An 11,466-nucleotide genomic window follows, 5' to 3' on the forward strand; every position below is an offset into this window, starting at 1 on the left:
ATCGGCCCAAAAGGCCCAAAAAATGAGGACCGGACTGTAAAGATCCACATTTTACCAATCGGCGACTCCGTCGTCACTGTTTAGGAATTTGTAGGATTTTCTTTAGGGTTTACGCTCTCTTCCCTGTGTTCCCTCCCTCCACGTCGTTCTTGACTCGACCATGGACGTCGTTAAGAAGCGAAAGATGGACGAAAACGGCGTCCCTCTTACCGACTCCGACGATTCTTTGTTAAAACTTTCACCGGAAGATGCTCGCAAGATCATCGAACGGTTCACTCCGGATCAACTTATCGACATTCTTCAAGACGCGGTTTCCTGTCATTCGGATGTGCTTGACGCAGTACGTTCTGTTGCTGATCAAGATGTTGCTCAGCGTAAGCTCTTTATTCGTGGGCTTGGTTGGGACACTACGACCGATGGTCTCCGGAAGCTTTTTTCTATATATGGCGAATTGGAAGAGGCCGTCGTTATTTTAGATAAGGCCACGGGGAAGTCGAAAGGGTATGGGTTTGTTACGTTTAAGCATGTTGATGGTGCTCTACTGGCTTTGAAAGAGCCGAGTAAAACGATTGATGGGCGTGTCACTGTGACTCAATTGGCAGCTGCAGGAAATACTGGGTCTAACTCCAACGCCCCCGATGTGTCGATGAGGAAAATTTACGTGGCTAATGTGCCGATTGACATGGCTGCTGATAAATTGCTTGCGCATTTTGTTCTGTACGGGGAGATTGAGGAAGGGCCTTTGGGGTTCGATAAGCAGACGGGGAAGTGTAGGGGTTATGCATTGTTTGTCTACAAGAAGGCGGAGGGTGCACAAGCGGCGTTGGTGGATCCGATTAAGACTATTGAAGGGCGACAAGTAAGCTGTAAATATGCCAATGATGGAAAGAAGGGAAAGCCTGGAGGTTCTGGGCCTGATGGCGTTCAGGGCTCTGTTGGTAATCAAGGTAATGTTCATGGAGATGGGATGGGTATGCCTTCGCAGGCTCCGATGCCTGGTTCAATGGGTGGACAGTATGGGGGACCTGGCGGTCTTGGATCATACGGTGGGTTTTCAGGAGGTCTCCATGGTCCACCACAGCTTGGGCATAATACGCTGAACTCGTCGTTGGGACCAGGCTTGTCTTCTATGGGTAGTCAAACACAAAATCCTCTGAATGGTACTGGTGGGTATGGTGGTGGGCTTGGCGGCGGCCCTTACGGTGGTGGATACGGTGGTCCTGGGTCAACTGGCTTTTCTGGTCTGAGTGCTGGTCCAGCCGGCGGCCAGGGAAGTTCCGGTGCTGGAACGGGATCTGGTTTGTACAGGTTGCCCCCGAATTCTGGGGGAGTTCCTTCTAATGGTTATCCAGATAGTTTGCCATATAGTTTGTCGTCTTCGTCTGGTTATCTAAATCAGCACCCACACACCACGGGTACATCACCGGCGCCCCGAGTGCCGCCTGGGGGCATGTACCCTAATGTGCCGCCATTTTATTGAGGTAATTTTCAAGCATGCCGTTTATGTTCTTTATTGTTGCATTGTCCGTTCCTTTTCCATCCGTAATGGCTGTTCGTTTACTATTTGAAGGTCCAAACTGTGTATGTTCACTAACTTGTCTGTTGTATCCCTGGGATTTTATTTCACTTGTCCATTGTAGTTTGTTTCTTTGCTTTTTTTTTTTTTTAATCAAGGGTTTGTGATGTTGCCTCATGCTGGTTAGTGTTAATAGTACCCCATTTTATTGGCTCTGTGATATGATTTATTAGCACCTTTAAATTTTGTTTTGTTACTTTGGCGTCATTCAAATTTTAAACGTCCTTGTTGCATTATCTTTGTTCCTTGACATCTGATGTTCTAAGTTTTTAGATACTAATATAAAAATGCAGTAGATCATTTTTCACGACACTTATTTATTTTTATTTTTTTCATAAGAGACAATTTCATTGATGATTGAAATTTACAAAAGGGATGTATTATCATGGGGTTTACAAAAGACCTTCTCAATTTACAATGAGGGAGGTATAACTATAGGAAGTAAAAATATTTGACAGTTTACACCAAGATATAGCTTGGTAAACAACATTGTCAAAAAGTTTTGTGAGTTATGTGTCTTTTCTGCAAATATTCTCTGATTTCTTTCTTTCTACAGATTCCAAAAGGAAGCCCTGGTGAGGTTTTTCCATAGTAGGGTTTATGCATTCTTGAAAGGGTAGTATGTTAAGGCATATCCAAAAAATCCTTTACCTCCCTAGTATATGTGAGATGTCATCTGAATATATTGAGAATCGTTGTCCAGAAATTATGAGCATATGTGCATTGCATAAACAAGTGGCTTTGTGATTCGTTTTCTTTCTTGCATGATGGACACCAATTTGGAGAAAGAGTGATGTAAGACGTTCTTTTTTTTAAGATTTTCACTTGTGTTAATGGCTTTATGCACTATTTTCCATAGAACTTCACCTTTTTAGACTATCTTTGTTAGCCTAGGATTTATTGCTTCTACTTTTTCCGCCATGTCCATCATCAAGGAATTTTTAGAAAAGACCCCGTCAGCGTTGGGGAGTCAAATCAACGAGTCTGCTTTGTTTGACAGTACCACAAGGGTAAGGTCAAGGCTCAATTCACCCATTCTGTTGCTTCATTATCCTTTAAATTCCTACCAAGCTTTCGGTCCCAAAATTTGTTGACAACATTCCACGTTTCTTTGATCGTGACTTTTTTGCTATGAGAGAGCCAGTACAGAAGTGGATACCTCAGGGCTAATGTGGTGTTTTCAATCCATGGGTCGGTCCAAAATGATGTGCTTCCTCCATCACCCACCTTATGGCAAGTTCGGTTGGTGATGAGGTTTTGATTTTTCTTTATGTACTTCCAAGGTCCTTTTATAGAAGATGGAGGGGGTGATTTTCATTTGATGTAGGAGTATATTTAGCCTTTATAAGATTTCTCCGCAAGGCCTTTTCTCCATGATGATATCTCCATATCCATTTGTCGTGGAGAACTTTGTTCTTCTTCCTTATCGAGAGAAGATCGAGGCCTCCCTTTTGTGTTGGGAGGTTTATAATATTCCATCGAACAAGGTAAGGGCCATCTTTCCACAAGTAGTTTCTGAATAATCCGCAACCACTTTTTGTGGCATTTCAAATAGAGATGTGTACTAAGTGGGGAGATTGGATAATGTGGTTTATATTAGGGTGAGTCTTCCGCCTTTTGAAGTTAACATGATGACCACGTTGACAACCTTCTTTTTATTTTTTCAATAATAATCTTCTAGAAGGAAAAGGATTTGTGGTTTCCTTTTAGAGGTAGTCCTAGGTATATATTTGGCCATTCTCCCTTTTTACAACCATATATGCTAGCAAATTCTTCAATAATATCTATGCTAATATTGATGCCCATGATCTCTGTTTTTTGGAGATGGATATTTTGTCCAAAGAATCCTTCTGAAGTTTTTATCGTCTCGATCATGTTTTGTATGGAAGAGGCATTTGCCAAGTTAGAAAATTGTGTTGTCTACGAACTGAAGGTGGTTGATGCTCAAGCCTTCATTATCAATCTGGAAACCTTATATCTACCATTCGTATTTTGCTTTTGTCAATAGGCGACTGTGGCAATCCATTATCAGATGAAGAGAAAAGGGGATAGTGGATCTCCTTGTCTCAAACCCCGTGTGGCACAAAAAGGCTGGATGGGATGCATACCTTATATCTACCCTTTGTGGATGGGATGCATACCTTATATCTACCCTTTGTGGATGGGATGCATCCTTTAATCCACCTTCGCCATTTTGAGCCAAAGCCTTTTGCCACAAGAATGTTTTCGAGGAACATCCAATCAACCTTGTCGAAGGTCTTTTCCATGATAAGTTTAATGACTAAACCTTTTTATTTCTTTCTTTCCCATTCATCAATGAGTTCGTTTGCCATGAGGTATGCATCAAGTATTTGTCGCCCCTCTACAAAAGCTGTTTGTTGCCCAGTTATTGTGAAGGGGAGAACCTTTTAAGACACTCTGATAATACCCTTGCTATGATTTTATATAAACCAGTCATGAGGTTTATGGGACGAAAGTTTGCAACAGTGCCCTGCAACAGTGTGGGCATCCAATTTCTTTGAGATCAGACATATGTATGTTTCATTCATGAGTATTCCTAGATTTTTGAAAAAAATTTAAGGTAAAACCATCGGCTCCAGGAGAGACTTATTTTACTTTTGTAGTGCTCATGCTATTTTGCCAGGGAGTAGAATTGTGCTTTCTTATTGATCTGCAAAGTTGGTCTCAAAAGTGGTAGATATTCTCTTTTCAAATTTTCATTTCATCCACCTTTTTGGTGTGTGGAAGGCTGGCAATATGCAAGTCCTTCTTGAGACAATGGGTAGAGGGAGATCTTACCTGTCTTTCCTCTGTTTTTTATGCTTATTCCATGGCTTCTCTATGGTTCCTGGTCATATATTGTTTTGAGAATTTTCCTTTGCCCAACGGTACTGTGTTGCAGGCCTTTTCATTTCAATGTTTTGAATGAGTTTTTCCTTCCCAGTGTTGATTCTTTTTTATTTGTCTGGAATTTTATGCTTGGTATAATTATTGACTAGTATATGATGGCAAATATAATTCTTTTTTATATGCTTTCGTCACTTTTTAAATGTTATTTGCGCATGCTTATTTTTCGATCCTCACACTCTTGGGTGCATTGCTCCCACATGTTTGCTTTGTTCTTTTTTCTTCTCTCATTCTCTCCTTTTTGTCTTGTTTTGATGGCTTTCACTGGGTTTAAGCTTTCCTATTTGGATTTTAATAATTCTATATTTTTCTTCTGGGCAAGGTTTACTTCTCAGGGCATAAAGCATAACCTTAAAGAAAACATCTCGCTTTTCTTTCGAAGTTGTCTGTTCCTTTTCCCATCTCTTGTAGAATCCTGTTCTATTTATATGATTTTGGAGCCCCTACGTACCATTGATCTATTTCAGGCATTTTTCTGGTGACCTTTATATTGGCTAATTCTTTCCCTTGAACATTAGGAACAATATAGCTTTTAGTTATTCTTCTTGCACCCTTCATTTTTGTCATTCCATATGTACTGGCAATTAATAAATATTTAGTTTCAGATGTTTGTTACTGGTATTAAAGTTATGGCAACAATTTTGCTGCCTACTTACCTGATGATTGTATGATTTGGTAGCTTTTACCCATGTTTTTGTTTTCTTGCTTCTATTTTATTTTGTTCCTTTTTGTAGACCATTAAATTTTAGTCCGTGACGAAGTTTTTACTTCAGGTTGCATCTTCTTTCTTTAATTGATAACAAGTTTGCCTATGGCTGACAGACAATAATTGATCAACCTTTTGAATTTTGACGTTGGATTTGCAACTTTTAATGATTAGGAAGAGACTTGAATTTTTGTACTCATCATTTTCTGTATGTCAGATGGTATGCCATTTTGTTTTGTTATGTTGACGTTGTTTGTATTATTTTGATCCTGAATTAGATTAGAATTCCCCTTGCATTATGAGGTGGGATGATGAAGCAAGTTCAACCTGGGTATTTGATTCAGTTTATCTTGTTGGATGCAGATGCTTTATGTGCTTCACCTGATTGCGTAGAATGCCGACTATCGATCTGATTTGGTGAATGTATTGGCTTTGCTTTTTCTAGATGTTTTTGAGTGCTTGTAGAAAGAAATCATTCAATGGTGTTTTTGTACTTGTCTACAATTAATATGCTTTTGGTTTCATCCCCTCCAAAATAGTCTAACAAGTGATCGCTTATTTCTGTGCCCCCCCACCCCCCCTCTTTGTTGGGCTAAAGCTCTCTCTACAAATTTTGAGAATTGGGAAGTGGTTAATGCTCTTATGGTTTGGTATGTCTGCTACCTGTTGAAGAGAGGCTTGCCTTTTGCACATGTAACGATTTTAGTATTCCAACTCTCTTTGTAATAGTACTCGTGATTAGAAGGATACTGTGGCAGGGTCCGTTCTTGCAGTTCCTTTGTTGGTTGTTTTTTTTTTTTTTTTTTGTTTCGTTGGTGTTAGGGACTGTGTTTCTGTGCTGCATGCAACTCATTTGGTCTTGGATGCATCTATTGATGATTTAACACTTTTGAACCAAACATTAGATTTTGTATTTGTGGTTTTCAGTGAATTAAATTATATATGTATTTGGGCACTTTGATGAGATTAAATGGAGATTAAATGCAAGCACAGAGGACCATTTTTATAATGTAGTCACGTTGGTTGCTGCCTTGAATTCTGGGGGTTATTGGAAGACATCAGGCTATTTGCTTATTGTGAGGCTTGACTTTTGCCTTATTGTAGTCACCTAGTTGCACAAAGTATAGAGTTTCTACTGCTAATAGATTACAGAGAAATGGAAGCCTCTTGGCTTTGCTTTGCTTTGTGATGGGTAAATTGCATTATGTACGACACCCACCACCTTTTGATTTCTGAATTGGGCTTTCTAAATTGGTGTTGCCCAAAGAGGTAGTTGCCATTTTTTTTCTTTTTTTTTACAGTGGAAGTGACATATTTCTGTAACGAAGTTTATAGCTTGTAGTGGAAAGTTTAGCTTGAGGAAGACATTATCCCGTCCGCAGGTTTATAATAACTTCCTCTATGTGGCTGTATTTGTCCTGCAACCTGTGCTTGTATGGCTACTCTATATTTGGCTCGACTATGTGCGAGTGACAACGAAGCTCGAGCTGTTGCAAGGCCTTGTGGCGATACTCCTTGGGAAGGCAAGTGATAGCAATATTGATTCTCACAAAGAGGGTGAACAAGCTACACGTCAACCGTGCTGCAGCTTGCGATCGAGTATGGATTCTCATGTCTACAATAGAGAGATCTAAAAAAAAAGGGAAAGGGAACATACAGAGATATTTTTTTTGTTAGCTAAATAGAGAGACAGAAATATATACACATTCTGTTACCCTGCTTACTATATATGTAGAATGTTACATTGTAATATTAAAATTGAGTTTAGAAATTATTTTTAAGATTATATTGTAAAATGAACCATTAAAAAAGTATTTTAAATTAATATTTTGCAATAAATTTTTTTAATAAGATGGAAAAGAAATTCCGTGGGAACTCGACCCCGGAAAATTTATATTTGTTCAATGTTCTAAAAAAATGTAATTAACATATTTAATATAAAAAATGTTAAATTTGTTATTTGATTAAAAAAATCATGAATTTAAAACCATTCAAGATTAAGTTATTTAATTATTTTTAATATTCAAGATTAATTAATATATTGGTGAGATGTAACATAAAATTCCATTCTTTTAGAATCATGTTAAAAGCCAACAATTTAACCATCAACACATTAAAAATTCAAATCAAATTCTTTAATATATATATTATTATTATTATTATTATTATTATTTATTTATTTTTTATTTTTTTAAAAAAAGAAAGTAGTTGTAAGTTTTGACTTAATCTGAATATGATAAGCAAACTTCAAAAGTTAAAACCTCCTGTGATATTCTTTCTCTCTGCCATTGAAAAAGAAAGAAGCTAAAACCCTGTTTCTGCGGCTGCCGAGGAGAAAGAGCAGGTTTCCAACGACGATGGACTGACCTCGACGGGCTGCTCAGGTTCCTTTCGTATTACCTTTTCTTCTTCTGCTACTCTTGATCGCCAACCCCTTTTGATTCTGACACTCAGTTTGCGTGAATGTTGCGTCAAAGTTCAATTCCTATACGTTTTTAAGTGCTGTGGTTGTTGAATTTTGGAAAAACAACGTAATTCTGCTGATCAAAACCGAGAATTCTGGTTTTTTCATGCCTCCAATGTCTTGGAGGATCTCTTTTTTGCTTTAAATCTTATTCAACATGTTTAAGTGGGTTTAATTACATTAATAAGAGGATAAAAGAATTGGAAATCAGTACTGGCACTGTGGAGAAATGAGGATATGCTACGGCTGTTGAATGATGATTAACAAAATATTTGCAGAGTTGGGGAGAAATGAGGTTGCTGTCCTGTTTCTTGGGATTTAAGGATTATGAATCTTGCAGGTGAACAAAAATGGATTTTAGATATAAAGCTAATATGTGGGTTGGAAACATGTTCCAGAAATTTGAAGCAGCCTGCCATGAAATGGATAATATTATGAACCAGGTATCCCCATTTCTTATACTCTTTGCATTCAGTGATTCAATATGTTGACAAAACAGCTCATATGGTGACTTTCTTATTGGGTTGATTGTGTGTGTGGCTCAATGTTCATGCAATTTAGTAATTTGTCACTGAGTTTTGCTTCCAGTAAGTATAATCTGTTAAACTGATCTTACGAACAGGATACGGTTAAGTATGTCGAAAACCAGGTTAGTTCAGCAAGTGAAAATGTGAAGAAATTGTACTCTGGTGTTGTTCAAGGTCTACTTCCCCGTGTAGAGGATTCCGTGAAATATGAAGCGAAAGCAGCAGCTCGGAGGGGACATGTTCCTGTAAATGCATATGGAAAAGCTGCAAATAATGATGTTAATAAAGCATCTGTGGGGCGTGGTAGTACTGATCAGCTAGATAACTGCAGTCGAGTGTCTTGTAAAGTTATGTTTGTAGATGAAGAAGTTGCCGAAGTTCCTAATCAGTCTCTTAGTATTCCTTCGAGTCACTCATCGAGAAATATTAGTGAAACTAATGATACGAATAAACGAGCTTCTTCAGTTCGTGATGACTCTGATTTGCAATTGGAGGACGATGTATGTTTAGTAGGGACTAATGATGAGGTTTTAACGGATAGAGATGCAAGCAAGAAGTCTGAAGAGGATACTACCATGGAGTTCGATGCTAGTGATCCTTTGAAGCATATGGCTGATTGTACATCGTGTCAAGTTAACGTTACAAGCAGAGAAGAACTTCTTATTTCGTATAATTCTCATCCAACTTTGGAATCATCCAGACTCTCCGGTAAGAACGGCAACGACTTGTCAGATGAAAACTCAGATGAGGTTTTAAAGAAGGGTGTCATTATCGAGCCTAATACTACTGATGATTTGAACAACGACCGTCTTAGCCATGAACGGAGTGAGACAAACTTTGTTAGTAAAGAAGCTGATGATTCTAATTTTCTGTTGAAGCCAGGCAGAATTGATAATGAATGTGAAGAGGATATTGTGACCTCAACTAGAGGTCCACCGGAAACTTCGATTCACGGTACAGATGTTGAATCCGCTCATAACGTTACTCAAACTTCTAGCATCTTGGTAAATAATTTAGTTCACTTCTCACCGAAGTTGGAGACAACTCCCAAGAACTTGGAAAATGGAACTGGTCGTTCTAATGCTCCAGACGCTACTTCTTCTGAACTCGTGTCACAAGGCTTAACTCGTGGGGAAACTGTAGAAGAGACGAGGCCAGTCTCCTCTTTGAAATCCCTTCAAAAATTTTCTAATTGTACTTTTTTTCCTGAAGAACCGGCTGATCAGCGTGCATCTATTGAATATGAATCTCGTCCGTGTTTTGAAGGGGTCGATCGTGCATTGGTTGAAAACAAGGCTTTGGAGATGAAGTTTGTCTCCTCCAGCAGTTCCTTATCATTTATGGATTCACTTGGTTTGTACTCTTATCTTTCAACCTAGGAGGAGTATTTGTGTTTTCTTCTGATTTTCTTAAACAATTCATGACTCAACAGGGACCCATGCTTCAAGAGCCAATGAAAGTGCATTTCATCCTAAACTCCATACCACTAGCCAGGTTGCATTTTCGAAATCGACTAGTTCTAGAGATCTAAGTCTCTCGACTGAAGTAGGCACGCCCCGTAGCTTGTTATGTACTATTCTTTCAATTCATTTCTGTTATCTATAATTGTTATGATTCATTTTATTTTCCTCAAAGCAACGACACAAAAATCGGAGAAAAGCTTTTATCCCCTCCCCTTCTTTTCCGAGTTTAACAATGATCTTAAAATCTTTTCTCAGGTCGTCCATACAATTCCAGATGCTCTATTTCGGATGCTGAATTGGAAACAGTGGATTTGGGACATCCGGTGATCGTTAAAGACGAGTGTGACAGCGTCGACTATAAAGCTTTCAATGCTATCTCTCGCAGAACGCAAAAGCTCCGTTCATATAAGGTCTCGTTCCCTCATTTAAAGTTACACACATGAGCCTCCTCAAACAATATTCACTTTGAAATACCATCATTTTTATCTGTTCATTCTTTTCTTTGCCTTTCCATAAATGACCAAAAGTGCTGAAGATTCTATGTTTTGTTTCTAATCTATTGTCCTTTACTGAAAAATAGAAGAGAATCCAGGAGGCTTTCAATTCCAAAAAGAGGTTGGCAAAGGAGTATGAACAGCTAGCAATCTGGTATGGAGATATCGATCTGGAATTCGGTACAGACGGTTCGCGGAAGTTGGACACGAAGAACGTATCGACTAGTTATGCATCTGATTCTGAGTGGGAGCTCCTGTAAATGAAACAGGTAATTCACTTGAATCTCTGAAATCAGAATTGTTCCAGGAAGAGGTGAATTTGAACCCTATATGCTGGAGATGAAGAGGAAGCTAGTCTGTAAATAACACTCAAGAATATGATTCATCACTTCATCTCTTGAAGTGCATAACGCCAGGTATGAGTTACCAAAATAAACGAGTTGCAAGATATTTTGTACATATTGGTGCTATCTTTCTGGACTGAACCTATGGTGTTTAAACTAATTTATTTAAATATATATATATATATATATATATATATATATATATATATATATATATATCTATATATATATCTGGTGTTAACAAAGCTGTCCTGTTTCTTTTATCTGTATGTGAAAGATCTGTTTGACATTTTTTGTGAGATCCCATATCAGTTGGAGAGGGGAACGAAACATTCTTTATAAGGGTATGAAAACCTCTCCCTAGCAGACGGGTTTTAAAATCGTGAGGCTGATGACAATACGTAATAGGCCAAAGCGGACAATATTTGTTAGCGGTGGGCTTGGGCTGTTACAAATGGTATTAGAGCTAGACAATGAGCGGTGTGCTAGCGAGGACACTGGGCCCCCAAGGGGGGTGGATTGTGAGATCCCACATCGGTTGGAGAGGGGAACAAAACATTCCTTATAAGAGTGTGGAAACTTCTCCCTAACAGATGTGTTTTAAAAACCGTGAGGCTGACAACGATACGTAACGAGCCAAAGCGGACGGTGAGCTTGAGCTATTACAAATGGTATCAGAGTTAGGTTCCGAGCGGTGTGCCAACGAGGACGCTGGCCCCCAAAGGGGGTGGATTGTGAGATCCCACATTGGTTGGAGAGGGGAACGAAGCATTCCTTATAAGAGTGTAGAAACCTCTCTCTAGCAGACACGTTCTAAAAACCATGAGGTTGACGGTAAGATACGTAACGGGTCAAAGCGGACAATATCTACTAGCGGTGGGCTTGGGTTGTTGCATTTTCTCTCTTGTGTTACAAAAACTTGTGGACTTTTGCTATTACTCCCAACTATATCCTTTGGCCCTTTGTTTTCCCAAGACTTGAAATC

At 38.8% G+C, this 11,466-nt stretch overlaps 2 protein-coding genes across 12 annotated transcripts; both read left to right on the plus strand.

The window, feature by feature from the left end:
• Positions 1–56: 56 nt before the first annotated feature.
• On the plus strand, positions 57–6,970 carry LOC111788538 (UBP1-associated protein 2C). Of its 6 annotated transcripts, none has more exons than XM_023668885.2 (2): positions 57–1,481; positions 6,572–6,970. In XM_023668885.2, exon 1 carries the CDS (start codon positions 161–163, stop codon positions 1,478–1,480), a length of 1,320 nt encoding a protein of 439 aa, XP_023524653.2. In that variant the 5' UTR covers positions 57–160; the 3' UTR covers position 1,481; positions 6,572–6,970. The 6 variants fall into 6 exon arrangements, with proteins under 6 accessions (XP_023524653.2, XP_023524650.2, XP_023524648.2 ...); XM_023668882.2 differs by lacking the exon at positions 6,572–6,970 and adding an exon at positions 5,468–6,144; XM_023668880.2 differs by lacking the exon at positions 6,572–6,970 and adding an exon at positions 5,553–6,144.
• Positions 6,971–7,415: 445 nt separating this feature from the next.
• On the plus strand, positions 7,416–10,671 carry LOC111789382 (uncharacterized). Of its 6 annotated transcripts, none has more exons than XR_002814332.2 (6): positions 7,416–7,573; positions 7,994–8,096; positions 8,276–9,533; positions 9,613–9,745; positions 9,899–10,053; positions 10,224–10,362. XR_002814332.2 is itself a non-coding variant. In XM_023670137.2 (6 exons), the coding sequence occupies exons 2-6, from the start codon at positions 8,004–8,006 to the stop codon at positions 10,395–10,397; spliced, it is 1,818 nt and encodes a 605-aa protein (XP_023525905.2). In that variant the 5' UTR covers positions 7,416–7,573; positions 7,994–8,003; the 3' UTR covers positions 10,398–10,671. The 6 variants fall into 6 exon arrangements, 4 of the variants coding, with proteins under 4 accessions (XP_023525905.2, XP_023525907.2, XP_086977207.1 ...); XR_002814333.2 differs by having other exon boundaries at positions 9,613–9,674; XM_023670137.2 differs by having other exon boundaries at positions 9,613–9,750; positions 10,224–10,671.
• The last annotated feature ends 795 nt before the right edge of the window (positions 10,672–11,466 follow it).

The sequence above is a fragment of the Cucurbita pepo genome, chromosome 2 (assembly GCF_057944985.1).
Source record: "Cucurbita pepo subsp. pepo isolate OVF chromosome 2, ASM5794498v1, whole genome shotgun sequence".
NCBI lineage: Eukaryota > Viridiplantae > Streptophyta > Magnoliopsida > Cucurbitales > Cucurbitaceae > Cucurbita > Cucurbita pepo.